The sequence below is a fragment of the Oncorhynchus nerka genome, linkage group LG27 (genome assembly GCF_034236695.1).
Source record: "Oncorhynchus nerka isolate Pitt River linkage group LG27, Oner_Uvic_2.0, whole genome shotgun sequence".
NCBI lineage: Eukaryota > Metazoa > Chordata > Actinopteri > Salmoniformes > Salmonidae > Oncorhynchus > Oncorhynchus nerka.
In genome coordinates, this window is record NC_088422.1 from 59693469 (window position 1) to 59712805 (window position 19337).

Here is a 19337-nt window from a genome sequence, read left to right on the forward strand (position 1 = left end):
TTCTACCAATAAGAGCACAGAAAAATAAACATGAACTTTTATTTATTCTGCTTCACATGTTCCAAAGCATCCATTGTATAAGAAATATTTTGAACATCTCAAGAAGCTGACTACTAACACATGGGTTGAATGTACCCAGGGCAAAAATGTTATTTAGTTTACAATCATTCCTTTGTAAGGACAAAGATATAAGCACAAGTCACCAACATATCACTTACAACAAAGTTATTTACCAAAAATCACGTATGGATAGAAATACGGTATCATTACAAATATCTGCAAAGCTGTTAAACGATTATTCTCCATGACAGCATGCATGAAATTATAAGTCAAAATATTCTGTAAAACTCAATTCCAAAAATCATAATGCTTGTTATCTCTCTGGAAATTGATCTCACTGAACTCTAAGAAATAATACTTTTGGTGGGTTCCTTACTCCCTCACAAGTTATCATGCTAGTGGTTTTTAAATCTAATTAAAGCTGTTATACAAATTTGGTCCACTCAACTCAAGAGGACTATTTCCTATTGCAGCCCATGCACAGAATGATTGAAATTGAACTACAAAGCAAATGCTAAACTATCATTTTCGCATACAAATTGAAAAATTATACGCAGTTTCAAATATTTTTCAAATCGCTGTATCGAAAAAGTCATTCCACCCTCAAAGTACAAAAGTTGCCACAATTAGGGAGTCGAGTGTGACGAAGGATGCTCTCCAAAAGTAGGTTGTGTAAGGGCAGCACCACAGGAGTGAGTATATGCCTGACTCAATGCAGTCACAGGCAGGTTAGTGGTTTTTCTTCATGAATCTTGTTCTGGAGGCAGCTATGCAGAGTGGTCACTAGCTGGCACAGCCAGAAAGTCATCAAATCTGATTATAAACACAACCTTAACTACACAGCTAACCATAATGCCTAGCCCTAACCTTAAATTAAGACCAAAAATACAGTTTTGACTTTGCAGCTGGCCCATCTAGGGCAAATGGCTCAGTTCTGCCTCCAGGGCAAGATTCATGACAATAAACATCAACCTGCTATTCGCATAGTAGATGATTATTAACTGGGAGACTAACTATTACTGAAATACTGTCTCATTATTCATTGTGTCACATTTTGTGTTTATGCCTTTTGATAAGACACTGATTCAAAAGGAACACTACCCAGAGATGATGGTGTAGAGAACCCAATAGGCTCACAATACTGATGTGGAGAATCAAAATACAGTATTTTCAGGAGTGTAAAACTAACATTAAAATTGGACTATATGCTATTTTTATATGTTGTTTAAATGACCTCTCAAACTGAGACTGTAATTTGCTGAAGTCTGGCACAATTTGAACAGCATTTTTCTCTCTTGGGGTGTGTGAATTAAACCGGCACGATTATCACAAGGGATGATATAGGATATTACATTTTCTCCACAGCATTAACCATCTGAGGAAATGAATTCAACTCTACTAAGTTAGAAATTAAATTATGTGTCTGGTGCCTCAAGGTCCAAAACTAGCATGTGCTCTGTGAGTATGGTGTCTGTCTTCGTCCAATGGACAGCCCTGCAAGGTAAAGGGACATTTTATTCTAAATGTTGGTCATGCTTTTTGGTTCAAAATTTCATTTTATTTCATTGTGATCAGACACGGGCCTTAGCAGAAACTCACTCTAAAATGAAGGAAAAATACTCATTTTGACACAAAACAAGTGTCCCCATTATTTAACCATGCCTTTCAAGACATTCGATAAAGGTATGTTAAAAATCCAGATAAGTAAGTATTAACTGAGACATCATATCCTGAAAATATCAGAAATGCTAGCAAGTTGTAACATCTTCATTGAATTCAAGACTCCAAAGTTGGAGTTTGACAAAGTAAACCCATTGAAAGAATTAGCTGGACATAGAATAATTGAGTGTAGTAGGTCCACAGCCAACTGTGTTCTTGACACGGTCCCTTATGGCTTCCGGCTCTGCTGTTGCTGCTGATTGGTGGGTGGTTTTTGGAGGTCTGGATAGACCAGGAATCCAGTGAAGGTAATATACTTGGCATGGTTGCTGTATGCTCCAAAGCCATCGCGCTGGTGACTATAAAGCCAGACGATATCACCACGGTGCAGAGATAGCATCAGACTCTGGCTCTGCAGAGCCTTTTCAGTGTCACTGTCATCGTAGATCATGGCCTGCACCTCCAGGTGGTTCTTCATCAGCTTGACTGACAGTGTTTTGTGGGGAAGCTTGCCAGCATTGAAGGAGAAGAAGTAAGCTCCTGGAATACGGCAGGTGAATACACCTTCGGTGACGTTAAAGTCAGCGCCAATGTTGACAAAGTCTGTGTCAAAGGCGATAGGACGGTGCTCTGGGAAGCCCTGGTCCACCCCTACGATGCTCTGAGTGCGGCCAACAGAGAAGGCCGACCTCTGGTCCCCCTCTTCATCCTCTACCTCCTCTCTCTTCTCTATGTTGTCCCTTTCTCCTAGCCCATCTTGGTCAGTTAGAGTGTGGTCACTGGCAGCCGCCTCGTTTCCATACATACGAGTTGGGTCCTCATGCTTGGGGTCTTGGAAGGTGTAGGTGTCAGGGTAGATTAGGTAGCCGTTAAAGGTGGTGTAGTGACCTGTGTTGCTGTAGATGGCATAGCGGGGATCACCGTGAAGGCGGAGCCAGACTGTGTCACCAAAGTCCAGCTGCAGCATGGCGCTTTGGCTCTGCACCTTACGCTCTTCTCCCGCATTCTCATCATACACAATGGCCTGCACTTCATTCCTGTTCTTCATTAGCATGACTGACAGGTCACGACGTGGGAATTTCCCCACTGTGAAGGAGAAGTAGTATGCTCCGGGGATGCGGCAGCGGAACATGCCTGCCTTTGGATCAAAGTCCCCACCGATGTTAACATACTCCTTGTCAAAGGTCACCACCATCTTTGGTCCACCCTCCATGCTGCTGGTGCGTGCCACTGAGAAGGCAGACCGCTGTTCTGCATCGTCAGGCAGGCGAGCAAAGGCCCACATGCAGGTTACCTGACACATCAGGCCAATCAGGAGACTGCTAGCTGGTATCTTCATCTTCCTGTTGGGAAAAAGATTGTCCCAGTTAATTACACAACAAAGTCAGGTGCTTAATCTCAATATAATGCACAACAGGTATACTCTACTCTGAATTGACTGTATGTCAACAATCGAATAGCTCAAGGCTTTGCCAGCTCAGTTCCGAAGTCAAATCAGAAACAAGTGAGATTGTTATTAGTGATTCAGTACCACCTGGATCCATTGAAGATTTAACCTTCTCTGAGACATTTGCTTTGAAAATATGTTTACCCCAAACAGAAGCAGCATTAATCCGTTCCTAATTAGCATAGGCTTTCATTTTACTCAGCTAATGAAGGAACAAAAAAGATAGACAAGAATGATTTGCCCTCCGCTGTCCGAGGTGCCAAACCAACTGGAGAAAACACACATTCAGCTTCACCCGAAGTCATCCGTTTACTCAACATCAATTATATCACGACTTAATTCTCTCCTGTCTCATCACTATATTGAACCCAATATCTTTGTAAATGTGATAGTGCTTTGACAAAGGAGCTTGCTCAGAAACACGCCAGCAATCAACAGCAATCATCGAAAGGAATTAAGCTGAATGTTTTAACATTCTCTATGTGCAAGTGATTATAGTCAGTGAGCATAATTATGTTCACCATTTAAAGGCTTGATCCCAAATATAAAGTCACACTTAAATAAATACAATATAATGTGTCAAATGTCTGTGAGTGCTGCAATAAATATTGATGTTTAGTATCAATGTGGGCAGATTTCACTATCATTGTCATTTCCTAGTTCTAATTTGTCCCTATCTTCGGTGAGGTTCAAAACATATATTTTGTCTAATGAGATGCTGCTGATGCAGTACACATTCATCTTCATCAGTGAAGCCACAACAGAAGCGGACCTGTCAGAAGGAGTTTCAGGCAATGTCTCAAGTTAACTTTACCAACATACAGTAGGTTATTCCATGGGGAGTCTGAACATTTCAAACAGTAAAGGAATTAAACAGAAAAAAATAGATCCCATGGGATTGATATTACTATTTATAAACGGCACTTGGGCTGATATGAACACAATACACATAGTTCTCGTCCTTGCGGGGGCTGAACTCAACGATTCCTCATGTGATTTTCTGCTGCTCGGGAAGGAAGACTAGATTTGTGTACAAGATGTGGGTTCGATGTGTTATGTTTGCTATATCAGTACCCTGGCAGTTATTGTTGTTTGTCCCTCTTGAGCCACGGTCAATTAATTTGGATGTTTTGTTTTGAGAACTTTCTCACTATCTATTACCGGAGTGTGCGTCTGTCTGGCAGTGTTTCACATCAAATCATGTTACAAAATAGGTTGCGAATGGATTTTGAATTTTGGAATATTGACAAGTTCCAGTTGGGATGCGCAACGTCTCAATTCTCATTTTGCCCAGAACAGTGGCAGACTCAATGATCACTATCAAACACATTAGCAAGTGGCCACTCGATAAAGGACTTATGAGCCAATTGTGTTCTTTCAACATGACATATTGTCTTATTTAAACAAGTCAGAGGCGCTCCATAATTTGGGCAGGTCTATCTCACTGTAGGTTCTGCCGTACAATTGGATAGAGCACAATCGGTGCAGCTGGTTCTCGGTGCATGACAATTCTCCCTACACGTTTACCATCCTGTGTTAGTGGGCAAATGGGCATGATCGAAATCACCCGTGAAATATCCAATGGAAGTAGGCATGTAACAGCTGTTGCAAATCTCAGTTTTGGAAGATACTGACTTTATGATAAAAATGATACAAGTACAGTACAGTTTTACACTGAATGATATCGATGCAACATAAACCGTTTTAAACTAGAGAAATATTTTTGTTGGGTTCAGCTGCTCTTTAAGGACTGTGAGGCTATCGATGAACGACAGTTCTGTTATTGTATGACAGCAGCCTCAAGTATTTGCTTCATTCTGCATTTGACCCGCCTGCTGCAAAGAATTTGCTCATTTCTTTATGGTTGATGCACAGTGACATGTTGAAATATGTTCCATGAGCGCATAATCCCTGTTTCCATCCAAAAACGAATACATCGCTTGTGGATAAATTTACATGGCAATCCTTTGATGATGACTGAGGGCTGAGTCTTTCCCCTACAGTGAATGTGACATTGTATGCATCACATCTTGAATTACATTGGAGGAATTTACAATAATACATTTTTCTATATGAACAGAATACATCATCACTTCTATTTTGGATGTCGATGGCTTGTTTGTAATTATTTAATATTCTGAAATCTATTTTGAGTGTGTGCATGTGTGCGTGATTTTTTTTTAGGGACGCTGTGAAATAACTAGGCCTATGGGAGTCCAAAATAAGTTAGAGAGAGCAGCATTTCCACACTTTAATGCTGTTGGTGAAAAGCATTCCACCACGCTGAGCCATCTGCTAGAAGTGATAACAAACAAATGCTCAGAAATGAACAAGTCCCAAGGGTGGCCAAATAGTCTCATCCCTGGAGTGTGGATGGATCCAAAAGCGGGCCTAGGTTGTGGAATTTAGATAAGTGCAATAGGTAGACTCTCAGTTAAGGTACAATACTTGAATGTAAATATTAGCCTATTGTACATTTGCAATGAAATGAATCCATTTCTGGAAGTATATTCTCATAGTATACTCAAGTAAAATGTCACATACTATACAACAAATATAATATGTCATATGTGCAACATACTGTACCGTGCATTCGGAAAGTACTCAGACCCCTTGACTTTTTCCATATGTTGTTACGTTACTGCCTTATTCTATAATCTATTACATTTTTTTTTAATTCCACGTCAATCTACACACAATACCCCTTTAATAGCAAAGTGAAAACAGCTTATTTGTATTATGAACACCTTATTTACATAAGTATTCAGACCCTTTGCTATGAGACTTGAAATTGAGCTCAGGTGCACCCTGTTTCCATTGATCATCCTTGAGATGTTTCTACAAATTGATTGGAGTCCACCTGTGGTACATTCAATTGATTGGGCATGATTTGGAAAGGCACACACCTGTCTATATAAGGTCCCACAGTTGACAGTGCATGTCAAAGCAAAAACCAAGCCATGAGGTCGAAGGAATTGTCCGTAGTGCTCCAAGACAGAATTGTGTTGAGGCACAGATCTGGGGAAGGGTATGAAAACATTTCTGCAGCATTGAACATCCCCATGAACACAGTGGCCTCCATCATTCTTAAATGGAAGAAGTTTGGAACCACCAAGGCTCTTCCTAGAGCTGGCCGCCCGGCCAAACTGAGCAATTGGGGAAGAAGGATCTTGGTCAGGCCGGTGACCAAGAACCTGATGGTCACTCTGACAGAGCTCCAGAGTTCCTCTGTGGAAGTGGGAAAAACTTCCAGAAGGACAACAATCTCTGCAGCACTCCACCAATCAGGGCTTTATGGTAGAGTGGCCAGATGGAAGCCACTCCGCTTGGAGTTTGCCAAAAGGCACCTAAAGACTCTCAGACCATGAGAAACAAGATTCTCTGTTCTGATGAAACCAAGACTGAACTCTGTCCTGAATCCCAAGATTCACATCTGGAGGAAACCTGGCACCATCCCTATGTTGAAACATGGTGGTGGCAGCATCATGCTGTGGGGATGTCTTTCAGCGGCAGGCACTGGAAGACTAGTCAGGATCGAGGAAAGATGAACGAAGCAAAGTACAGAGAGACCCTTGATGAAAACCTGCTCCAGAGCACTCAGGACCTCAGACTGGGGTGAAGGTTCACCTTCCAACAGGACAACAACGACCCTAAGCACACAGCCACGACAACGCAGGAGTGGCTTTGGGACAAGTCTCTGAATGTCCTTGAACCCGATCAAACATTTCTGGAGAGTCCTGATAATAGCTGTGCAGCGACGCTCCCCATCCAATCTGACAGAACTTGAGAGGATCTGCAAAGAAGAATGGGAGAAACTCCCCAAATACAGGTGTGGCAAGCTTGTAGCGCCATACCCAAGAAGACTCAAGACTGTAATTGCTGCCAAAGGTGCTTCAACCAAGTACTGAGTAAAGGGTCTCAGTACCTATGTAAATGGGAAATTTCACTTTATTTTTATTTTTTATATATTTGCTAACATTTCTCAAAAACAGTTTTTGCTTTGTCATTATGGGGTATTGTGTGTAGATTGATGAGAAGAAGAAAAAAAAATAATCCAGTTTAGAATAAGGCTATAACGTAACAAAATGTGGAAAAAAGTGAAAGGGTCTGAATACTTCCCGAATGCACTGTATAGTATATTTAGCTGAGATCAGATGTGGTTTGATGGGTTCACTGTTGTTCTTTCTGAGGCAGAGGCTACTACTTTTAAGTGTTCATATAGTGGTTTTCCTATGACATTTTTCTTTCCCCTTTTCTATCCCTCTGTGGATTCTGTGGATGAAACAATAAACAGAGGGCCATTGTTCCTGGGTGAGGACACAACCCCCCCCCCTCTCCCATCTGCTAGGGTCAAAATGAAAGAAGCACTTGTCACTACCATGTACAGTTTCATATGTCTCCACAGCTTTTCAGACATGGATATCAGATGCGTTTTCTGTGTCCCCATAAAGAGTGTACGTGTTTTAATACAGTACAGTGCATGTCATCCTTACAGTTCCAAGGTTTGCAAGCAGATTTGCACACAACACATCCATTGTGCTCAAGAACAAATATTTCCATTGCTCCCAATAATACCTTGAGTTAAACCCACCCACCGGAAGCACAGTTGAAAACGCTTTGTCTGCTGAATCTTGTAGGGAGGAGACAGGATTACAGAAACCTCCAAAATCTGGCATTGACCCACAAAAACATGTAATCAAGCACAAACTAATTTGCGAAAGCACATAACCGTGGCAATAGCACTGCTGTCAAGGGTAAACATCAACAGCTTTGAAAATGATACCCTGATAATTAGGTTTTCAATAACCCAGCATACCCAACAGCAATCCGGGTGTTATTTATATAGGATTATGTTAATCAGACATCATCATGTTGCTACAGCATATTTCAGGTTCATGTTGTATGATACACAGGGTTTAAATTAAACAGACACACAGAAACACAGTGGAATCATATCCAGTGCCCTTTTCAGTTGCTTCTCATGTTTTGGTTTGTTTTTCAAACCCACCATGGGTCTATTTTGAAATATGTGGCTTCTTTAATTGTATTCCTATTTTTCTTCTATACTTCTTATTTCAATTGACAGGATATACTGCACAGAGGACAATCATGAAAATCAACAGAGAGAAAACAAGTTAAAAGCGTACATTTTCATAGTAACTAAAATGAGACTTATGTACGAAATGTGTTTTTACATGTTCAAAGAACATCATTGCCACACACCTAAAGGTAATGAGAGGCACTCTCAAGCGAGCCACTCAATCTTTGTCATAGGCATAATGTGTCCCCTCTCTCCCATATGATCAGCCTCTGAACATGACCTGCTCAAACCTAATTCCAGGATAATAGCATCCCTCTTTTAGCTATCTGTGGTAATTCATGTAATTATACATGACAATGAGGTGTACCGCCACGATGCCATAGTTACCACCCAGACATATGGCTGATACCATAGGCGTATCATCCTATCGTTGGATCTGTGAACAATAGTTAATTTGCTTAGTTGGCACATTTATCAAAGGAGATGTGCGTACATTAGCTTACATTTACAATAACATGTCAAGTTAAGGGTTGGCTGTGGATATTCCTCTCAATAAACTCACCACCCTTCTCTCTGCATTTCCAAAATGTACATTTCTGCTTAGCATCACCTACGTCTGCTTTGAATAAGGATGTTTTTATTTTATTTTATTATCTTTGCACCATTGACATTGGGGATCTGTGAGAATGCATATCAAAATGCACACTTCAGTCGGAGGACCCTGGTATCCGACATGGTATGAAGGGTCCCTGCCGCTTCTGTCCCTTTTATTAGTCACATCCTCGCCAGATGTCATCTCACTGCTCAAGTGGAGCCTTAACACGAGGCAGGGATCTGTCACCATCTGGGATCATTGGCTCAAACGAGAGAAAAAGGGGTAGGAGAGAGAGAACCAGCAACAGGGGGAAATGAGAGCAAAGAGCTTTTTAAAATGTCAGGCTGGAGAAGGAATCTGTGTCTGTGAAACTATGTTGTACTATTGGACGTTTTGCGCATGCCACCATGATTAAAAAACAGTCCCATCGTTTATAATGTGACAGCAGTAATGACCCAGAAGCACACAGACACAGTCCATTAACAGCGAAGCACGGTTTGTGTTCGATCTACACCCTTCCAACAGGAGCAAGACACCTGGCGAGAATCTCACATATTGATTGTGTGAAGAGAAGAGAGGTTCACTGAGAAGTTGACTTGACAGCTCCCCAAACGAGTCCATAGACGGACTGGCTTCCGACGGGCTCAAGATTTGCAGGGTGGAGGCAGACTCGCAGCAAGGAGTATTAAACACAGCCACTGTTTGGGGACTGCAGGGACCTCTTCACAACAACCACTGCCCATGGGACAAAGTATGAAACTGACAGGCCAACTTCTCTCTTTCCTTGATGAACATGGCATGAGTACTCATTATACATGATACTCCCACCAGCGCTATCATCAAATCTCATTTTTATTGGTCGCGAAAACACCAATCAATGCAGTTAAACACAATTATCCTTCCATATCCCTATATCCTACAGTATCATAAACCTCTGCAGTAGGGCAAGATTAGTTGCATTGGAACATTTATAAATTAGGAAGATTTAATATTAGTAATAAAATAAAAAATACCATAATGGAGTTGATATTCCCTCTGTGTGACATTTTTTGAGGTTAACGGTCTTGTTTTGTATTGTAAACTTTTGTGGTTCAAACCAGAGATCTAGATACTTAGCTATATCGTGACAACTCTGCTGAATGTGTGTATGACTGAGCCTGTAATCCTCCCACTCACATTTTGAAGAAAAAAAATGAAAACATCAACTCCCTCTAACTAGGACACCTGCCTGACCGAGTTTGCATTTGTCTACATATTCCTTTCTGCTTTTATGTACCAATTGGAATTGGTGAAGATTAAAGCCCCCTCAGTGTTTATCATCTCCTTTCTTCTCTATACCTCCCACTGCTGTTGACAGATCAACTTGAACCTGGGATTGGGTGGGAGATGATGGAGGTGCTCTTTCTTTGTTAGTGTTCTCCATGTACTGTAGATTAATTAAGCAATAAGGCACAAGGGGGTGTGGTATATGGCCAATATACCCGTGCTAAGGGCTGTTCTTATGCACGATGCAACGCAGAGTGCCTGGATATATTGGCAATATACCACAAACCCTCGAGGTGCCCTATTGCTATTATAAACTGGTTACCAATGTAATTAGAGCAGAAAAAATAAATGTTTTGTCATACCCGTGGTTTACGGTCTGATATAACATGGCTGTCAGCCAAACAGCATTCATGGCTCGAACCACCCAGTTTATAATATTCTATATACCATGCCCACGCATCCTCCTGCAAGATGTTATTACCTTCTTCTGGTCTATGCATTGGATACACTCAAATATGAACAAAGGAAGAGAAATTGAGAATACAGCAGGAGGCAGAGAGCATTGTATCCGGAGTCAACTGATAAACCACAATCTCAAGCCTACAGCAATCCTCTCACCTCCCTGAGATAAAGAGTGGTACATGATAGATGAAATGATACATTCCTATATACTCAGCAGTGTTTGGCACCCAGTCCGGATTCCATATCGATGTCGTTGTAGATCGGTGCAGACAAACAATGCATGTTGCTTAGACGCGACAGGACTGTAAAATGCACAACATCTACTCCATGCAAGAGACAAAAAGTAACCCCCTCTATACTGCCGTAACCCTTCGTTCAAGGTGTCCTTACCTCTGTGTAGGAGGAGACCGTGCTGTAGGAGAGGAATGCTCAAAGTTCTTCAAAAGGGCTCTGCACCAGGAAGCGTTCACTGTCTTTGTGTGTATCAACCTGCTGCTGCTGTCTGTGAGGCTGTGTAAGCAGCACACACACATACACACACACACTGGAGGATATAAGAGTGATAAAGGGGCTCCTCATCTGATCAGGGAGACTCTGGAAGTGCAGAGCGCTCCTCTACTAAGGCATTTTCTGCAGCGGGGTGACACAAGGGGGTATTGGAAAAGTTGAGGGGATTTTTGATGTGATGTCTTAGCATGATGTTCCATGTATCTCAAACAGATAATGGGTTTACATAAAGTCTCTATATTTTCTAATTGGATGTTTGTGAATATGTTTGTTTACGTGTGTGTGTGTGTGTGTGTGTGTGTGTGTGTGTGTGTGTGTGTGTGTGTGTGTGTGTGTGTGTGTGTGTGTGTGTGTGTGTGTGTGTGTGTGTGTGTGTGTGTGTGTGTGTGTGTGTGTGTTCGAGCGCACTTGTGCGCGTGTGCTCACATGAAAGGGGAGGAGAGAGCCTGTCGGGGTTTAATCACTGACGGGCTTTGTTATATGGCAACAACGTTGCCAATTTCACACCCATCCACATTGTTATAGTCATTATCCTCATTCTCAGTGGGAAAGAGGGTGGAAGAAAGATATCATGTAATGCTCTCAAATTGAAATTCATCTAACAATACTTATTTTATAATCTCATTCAAATGTCTGTTCCTCCTGCACATATTTAAATGAGCAATCCTTCAATGTGTAACTTTCCCAGTACTTGGCAGACACGCTCTCTTCCTGCAGCAGGTGCTGCTAATTCAGCACCATGTGGACCTCCATTCTGTTCATGTTTGCAGCAAATGACCCATTTTGGCTCAGAACAAACAGGGGAGAGATGATGTCTCCAAAGTTCTCTCACTCTCTGTGACCAGTAGACCTCCATCCTTCCTCCACTCTCCTGGGTAATCAATGAGGCCAAATCAAATCAAATCAAATTCCCAGAGTCAATGTAAATGCTGCATGCCTGGTATTGAATGGCACATGGAGATTCTGGTTCACGTTTGATAGTGTTTTAATGGTTTCTAGTGTGCATGCATCTTTTTATTTACTGAACATTTATTGGTAGGAGTTCTGGCTCAAAACAGATTCTCATTGAAATATCATGAAATGCTAAAGAGATAAGTAATCTCAACTGCAAAAACAAACATGGTTATTCTTATTGTGAATGGGAAACGACATTGACAATGGTAGTTCAGGGCAACGTTGAGAGAAATGAGGAACAAATTTGTAGTCGGAGACCAAAATATGGTTATTACAATGTAAAGTGACATCTGAGCCTTTACTTTCCGAGCATTTGTCATCCTCCTTTTGTCATTGTTGTAACATGTCACACATGACTTTGACAGCATGGCTTTGGAGGGTAGGGGAGACAGTTGGAGGACATGTTTTTGAGGAAAAACCAACATGTATATTGCTTTAATTATACTCTTCTGGTATCAAATCAGGGCCCATTGTTGAGCACACTCTTATTCAAGGATGCCAAGCACACAAATGTAATGTAGAGGGAGCTATTTGATATTTTGGTATTTTATTAGGATCCCCATCTGTGGAAGGTATCCGCTGGTGGCGTGTGGATAAAGAAAGGATGGACTTCTGGTTTGATCAGCAGAAGAGGTTTGAATATTCTCATATGAGTGATGGAACAAGCGATTTCCATTAAAGCAACCACAATTTCCCCTGGTTAATAATTCAGGATAGAGATCTGCAAATGGTGACTGTCACATTGGCTCTTTTTACTTAATGTTGTACTAAGGACCTCAGTACTGTCCTGAATAGTTGCTGCGTTCTTGATTTATAATAAGAATGCAGTCACAGTACACAGTCAGAAGCCAGGGCTTTTTGCCTGCGGCTCATATCTCTCCTTAATGTGTACTGTACGCGTGTCAGATGCTGCTACTCATGTTTTTAACATCAACAACCAACATTAAGTAGATGAAAGGCCCATCGATTCCACCTTCAGACCTCACAATGATGCACACGGAAAGTATTGTTCCACAAACCATGTGTCCCTTTGAAATGTATGTACTGCTGGAGATGGTATGGGGACCCTTTGATATACTGTATCCAACACCAGAGACCGTTTGAAAGTTGGGCTGGCCTACTTTCCTCATTAGCTATTTTTTTTAGTACAGGCTGAGGAACTAAAAATAGCACCATGCAGATATTCTACTAAAATCAGGCCATACAATTGGTACACAATTTGTTATTGGCAATGGATCTTACTGAGATTAGAGATGATCATTTTGAAATGAAGAGATTAGCCACAGCAAGAGGCAATGATGGAATACAGAAATAACACTGGTCATGAGTGTACTGTTGGAATTCGCACACAACGGGAATATTCAACCGTGGTGCATATCGTCCCTGGAAAGAGCATCCACAACCATGTCGATGTCATTCTAGTCTTATGATTCTGATTTATTTCACTCTCACCTCACCAATTGCGTCCTTCTTGCTTCACATCCTGAACTATCCTTTTCTGACTCCAGTCTATCATCTTGTTACATACGGGAAGTGCTTTCCCCCAAAACCAAAGGGATTTCACACGCCTGTCCTATCCCATCCCCATCTCAGATGTGGCAGCCCAAAGTAAGCGAACATTCCAGGCATAATTATTCCACCTGCTAGGAACATTACATAATGTGATTTTCGTAATCTGATCTGTCATCTAATTGAGCATGATCTGTATCGACGTAATTAGGATATATTACCACGAATGTAAACTGAATTCTTAAGGATTAATATGGGAAGACACCTACTGACACCTCCCTGACAAAGGGAAGACACCTACTGACACCTCCCTGACAAAGGGAAGACACCTACTGACACCTCCCTGACAAAGGGAAGACACCTACTGACACCTCCCTGACAAAGGGAAGACACCTACTGACACCTCCCTGACAAAGGGAAGACACCTACTGACACCTCCCTGACAAAGGGAAGACACCTACTGACACCTCCCTGACAAAGGGAAGACACCTACTGACACCTCCCTGACAAAGGGAAGACACCTACTGTAACAGTCAAACATACTGGACTGACAGACACACGGTTATTTCTCAATGGAAAAGAACAGACAGGGGACCAGACCATACAGGTTTGGTGGTATTAGCAAGATGCCCTTGCAGGTGTAGGCAGTCCACCATCTAACCTCAAAAGCACAGCCATCATCAATCTATGCCTCACTTCAGCTTGGCTGTGACTTATAGCCTTGCCCTACAGAGGAGAAAAGGACGCTGTGACAAAAGAGTCGGATTTTCTCCACTTCACTTCTATTCTATTCCCAGGAATGACACCAGAACACGATTAATCAATTTTTGGAGGAGACTTTTCACACCCTCCCAAAATTTGCTTTGACTCAATTGGTTTAATTTATTCCCTTTTTTTTCCCGCTCTTTTTTTTTTTAACAAACGGCTTTCTGCTTTAATATTCTGGCACAGGGAGGGAAGTTATGAACCCCTGTTCCCATAACATCTGACAGTTTGGCAGATGGAGCGGCAATTATAAGGCCTCTATAAATCTGCTCCTTTTCAAAGTCTCTCCGTTTGACTTCCCCACAGGCTCTCGGTTGTGGGGAGACGGTCTGTTGGTTGTAAGCTGTGCAGGTGAAGTGAGGTGCCTTTTCTTTTTACAAACAGGCAGACATACAGGCCGCTCACGAGGTTTCAAACAGCAATCAGATGAGGAACGCGTTTTTCTTCGGGATATAAAGGAAAATACAAGGATGATTGACTGATTAGACGTGGATTTAGTTTTTTTTTTACAAGACATTCACATCATGGTCATAAATCCAGGTCTTTGGAACTTTATCCTGACATGTAAGATTACTAAAGGCCTCATGTGGAGAGGGCTGTGGAGATTCTCTTCCAATAAATTCGAGCTCGGAGAGGTTTTAAAGCCATGCAGTAAGGTATTTCAGGATCCAGTAGGGTTTAGGGACAAGGTCTGCAGTGGTCTGCAGTGAAGCCAATGTGATTTGCAGCAGTGGCTGACACTATGTATACTAAGAACACCTGCAAAATGCTAATCCTTTTCAGAGGAAAGGCTTGCTCCCCCGCTCCCATTTGTCCCATGCTGAAATGTTAATAATATAGTCCTCACAACTGACAAAGACATTTACATTTGGATTCCCTGTCTGGAAGCATGCTGATTCAATTTATTTCCGTAATGTCCTCTTTCCCCCATCACATCATTTATTGGGAGTATTGAGGTTAGTTTCCTTTGAGTTGTCTATTTCCCAGATGGACACCCCTTCCCTTCTCAAGGTCAGCCATGTATGCAGTTCCCAATGCTACTGGTTCCTCACGACTCACATGTAGCTCTCCTGTGGCTTTCCAATAGGTTGCATGTCTCCTCGATCTGTTCTACCCTGTCTCACTAATATGATCGAACAACTCTAGTCAGTAAGCGGTTACACACTTTAGTGGGAATGGCCATTGGAGATAGACTGTACCATTCACATCTTAATGACCCCCCCTCCCCTCCAGAGCTTTCTCAAGAGTCAAAGATGCATGAGATTGTGTCAAATTGTGTCACAGTTTCCCATTCACTCATAAAGCTAATTGCCTACACACCTGACACATCAGATACTTCAGAGTATGGCTACACTGGAATCACAGTTCTATACACTTTGAGACCAGAGGTGCTGGAAGAATCCAAATCTTTTAAAGCAATTAAAACACGTCCCCTCTCAAGTTGGTCATACAGGGGTGGCTTTTGCTAATGATTCTGCGGCTGCAACCGTGCCCACTTAATGAGCATTAATGAATTATGCAAAGGAATGGTGCAGCACTTTACATCATATAATGAGCATCAATGCCGAGTGCAAACACTCATAGAGCACTAATCACGCTCAAACACGCAAAAACAATTACCGGACAAAATTCAAATGTGAAGCTGTGCATATTGTTTACACATCAAAGACAGAGCCATGTGCATATTTAATCATTGTCAAAGCTCACACATTGTGTATTTCTTTATTCATTTATTTACACAGGTAAACACATGGCAGGAAGTGTTTCTGAAATCACTGGACATGGATTCGAATAGGATTCGAATATCTTTTTTCGCCTGCTCATCTCTCTTCACCCAAACCCCCCGCCCCAACACTCATTTCTGTAGCTCATTTCCCCATCAAAGCTGGAGTGTCCTGCATGTATGCCTGATAACAGCTTCAGAACAACCAGATATTATAATTTACTTTCCTCGCTCTACATTCAATTCCCGGGAACAGTGAAATTCAACAGACAGCGGGTTAAGTAGCTGGAAGGTTGCTAGATCGAATCCTGGAGCTGACAAGGTAAAAATATGTTGTTCTGCCCCTGAAAAAGGCAGTTAACCCACTGTTCCTAGGACGTCATTGTAAATAAGGATTTGTTCTTAACTGACTTACAGAGTTAAATAAAGGTTTAAAAAAATGTAGGGAGCACGTGAGTTTATTTCCAAAACACTGTATCCACACATTGGTTACATGTGATTTTTCATCAGAAATGATTGCTTATGGGTACCCTTTGTGTGTGTAAAACATTTCTGTTCTCAAATTTTGTATTAATAGATTTTAGATGTGTTTTGAAATGTGTTTATTTTTTGCTCAATTATATATATCCATTGTTTAGCTGGAATGGAACGTTCTCTACTGTATGTGTTTGTCTCACCTAGCTATCTTATGATCAATGCACAATTTTAAGTCACTGGATATGAGCATCTGCTAAATGAACAAAATGTCAAATGTAAATGTTTTACATGCAGATCTCATCAAAAACAAAGGAGGACCGGGCTTCCCGGGTGGCGCAGTGGTCTAAGGCACTGCATCACAGCTTAACACAGCGCACATCCAACCCGGAAGCCAGCCGCACCAATGTGTCAGAGGAAACACTGTGCACCTAGCGGCCTGCCACAAAAGTCTGTGCCACCAGAGACTCTGGGTTCGAGCCCAGGCTCTGTCGCACAATTGGCCCAGCGTCGTCCAGGTTAGGGAGGATTTGGCCGGTAAGGATATCCTTGTCTCATCGCGCACTAGCGACTCCTGTGGTGGGCCGGGCGCGCTGACCAGGTTGCTAGGTGCTTCCGGGTTGGATGCGTGCTGTGTTAAGCAGTGCGGTTGGGTTGGCTCTCGACCTTCGTCTCTCCCGAGCCCGTTGTAGAGATAAGACAGTAACTACTAACAATTGGGGAGAAAAAGGGTGTAAAAAATGTTTTTAAACAAAGTAGGAACAAGGCACACTTCATTTAATTAAAATGGTACAAAATATAAAGTTTAAGAACTCTTTTTTTAAATATTGATGTCACAAATGTATCATTTCTACAGTTCTTAATAAAAAAACATTGTTATTTGTTACATTGCAGTACTGGCAGTATTACTTATTTCTCAGAGTGAGGCGAATATAAAGCATTTTGAGAGGAGAGAAGTGGTTAGCCTACCATTTGAAGTATTTTATTAGGCCTATGTGGTCTTAAAAGGAAGGAAAATACAATTACGAAGATCAATTTTTATATACAATATACCAACGCACAGACAGCACATTGCGCAAACAAAACAACCCTCGCAACATCAACTGGAATTGCATGGGTCTATTACTGAATTTTTTGTTGAAAAAAATATTTGAATGGGAAGAGACTGTCACTGGCAAACATGGTTAGAGACCCAACAACATTACATAGTATCCCCTCCTCGAGGAAGAAAGCACATGGGCTAATTATACTACACAAAGGAAGCAAAAGAATGAAATACATCATTCCAACATTGCTTAAAATAAGTTATACTATACTAAGGAGATATATAAGCAATATAACAATTTAAATGTACATTTCGATTAAGACATTAATGAGCGCAAGCTAAGGAGGATGTAGTTGATATGCCAATTTCTTCAGCACTTTTGAAATGGCTAGCAACAGAATTCAGAACATGGGCCGTTCTTACAGTATTCTCCCTACACGCCAAGTCAGAACCATAGGATAAAGAACGGGGTCATATAAGCAGACAATGAAAGCTCGTATAATATTCGATTATGACATTTCTCTAAAACAGGACATATGACTTGGTGGTGCACATGCAGCCTAACAGTAGGCTAAGTTCTGAGGGGGAGAGGGATGAAATTCTTAGGGTGAGACACACGGGCTACTAACAGCTTACTCCACAACATACACTTAGTATTATTTTCTTAGCTACAGTATACATACAGGATCCTGGCAAATTACATAATTTATGCAGCAGCATACAAGACATATTTTTGGACTCGCTGTTGTGCTCTGCTCACTTGAACAGGAAGGTGGCATTATCTCGCTTTATGGTGATTTCAAGACAAGTGGGAACTAAAAAAAAATTCTCAGTTGTCTTGAATACACTGAAGTCGGAGACTTCCCAGTTGTTTTGAACCCGGCCGTGATTGGGAGACCCATAAGGCGGCACATAATTGGCCCAGTGTCGTCCGGGTTTGGCTAGGGTAGGCCGTCACTGTAAATAAGAATTTGTTCTTAACTGACTTAGTTAAATAAATACAAATATTTTTTAAATGAAATGTGGCAGAAGTCATTCTGGACTGACAGCTCATGGTGTTGTGTGTGAATTTCTATCCTTTTAAGCTTGGAAAAGAGACCCTTTCAAACAGATGTTTTAAATCCTTAAACCCAGACTAGGACCACACACCCTCTCCACCGAATAGCAGGCAGGGGAAGTAAAATAGTGATTGCTTTGCAACACTTCCAGTTAGCCACTGATTCCTTCCAAACAACTCATGGTTGAATTTGAGATTTCCGACTTGTTTATGTCCAATGGCCGATGAGCACCGATACATTTTCTCTATAATTTCTCTTCATATGACAAGGATTGAGAAGTTTTTGCCATCAGATTGTCGACATGATTCATGATCGTGACTGTTTGTCTAGCTAGTTAGCTAAGATTTTGAAAGTAGGATGAAGACTTGACCAGTCCAATCAAAGCCACGGTAGATATGACATCATTTTATCTGTGGCCAATGACCTGTCTATGGCAGCACCCGAGGTGGCTTGAACTGCCTCTCCCTGTAGATTCTGCAGGGAAGTAGTGTAGTAGTAACAGAACACTGAGCCATTCACGGCACAGCTAGAGAAGATGACCAACACCTATGCTCAGTGCTTTTACTGGCTGACCCTCCACCACAGAAAGCAATGAGCTAGGCTGAAACACCTGCATTTTGGAGCTGCTTTACTCAAGAACGAGATAATGTTTGTATGCAGCATTATGAACTCAATGAATATATTATTTGACATTGTTTGCAAACTGATATGTAACGTGAATGAATGCCAAAACAACATGCAAGACAGGCAATTATTTTTTTTTTTTTTAGCT

General features: G+C 41.6%; 1 protein-coding gene across 1 annotated transcript; it reads right to left on the minus strand.

Moving 5' to 3' along the window:
• Nucleotides 1-25: 25 nt before the first annotated feature.
• Nucleotides 26-11074, minus strand: LOC115112068 (complement C1q tumor necrosis factor-related protein 4-like). The gene is made up of 2 exons (XM_029638815.2): nucleotides 10921-11074; nucleotides 26-3062 (listed from the first exon to the last, which is right to left on the minus strand). The coding sequence occupies exons 1-2, from the start codon at nucleotides 11061-11063 to the stop codon at nucleotides 1949-1951; spliced, it is 1257 nt and encodes a 418-aa protein (XP_029494675.1). The 5' UTR covers nucleotides 11064-11074; the 3' UTR covers nucleotides 26-1948.
• Between the last annotated feature and the right edge of the window lie 8263 nt (nucleotides 11075-19337).

Excerpts from the sequence above, each read along its gene's own strand:
- LOC115112068 (XM_029638815.2), bottom strand. The coding sequence starts at position 11,063 with ATGTGTGTGTGCTGCTTACACAGCCTCACAGACAGCAGCAGCAGGTTG. Across the intron at positions 3,063-10,920 it reads CGGTCTCCTCCTACACAGAG|GAAGATGAAGATACCAGCTA; the intron begins GTAAGGACACCT and ends TTTTCCCAACAG.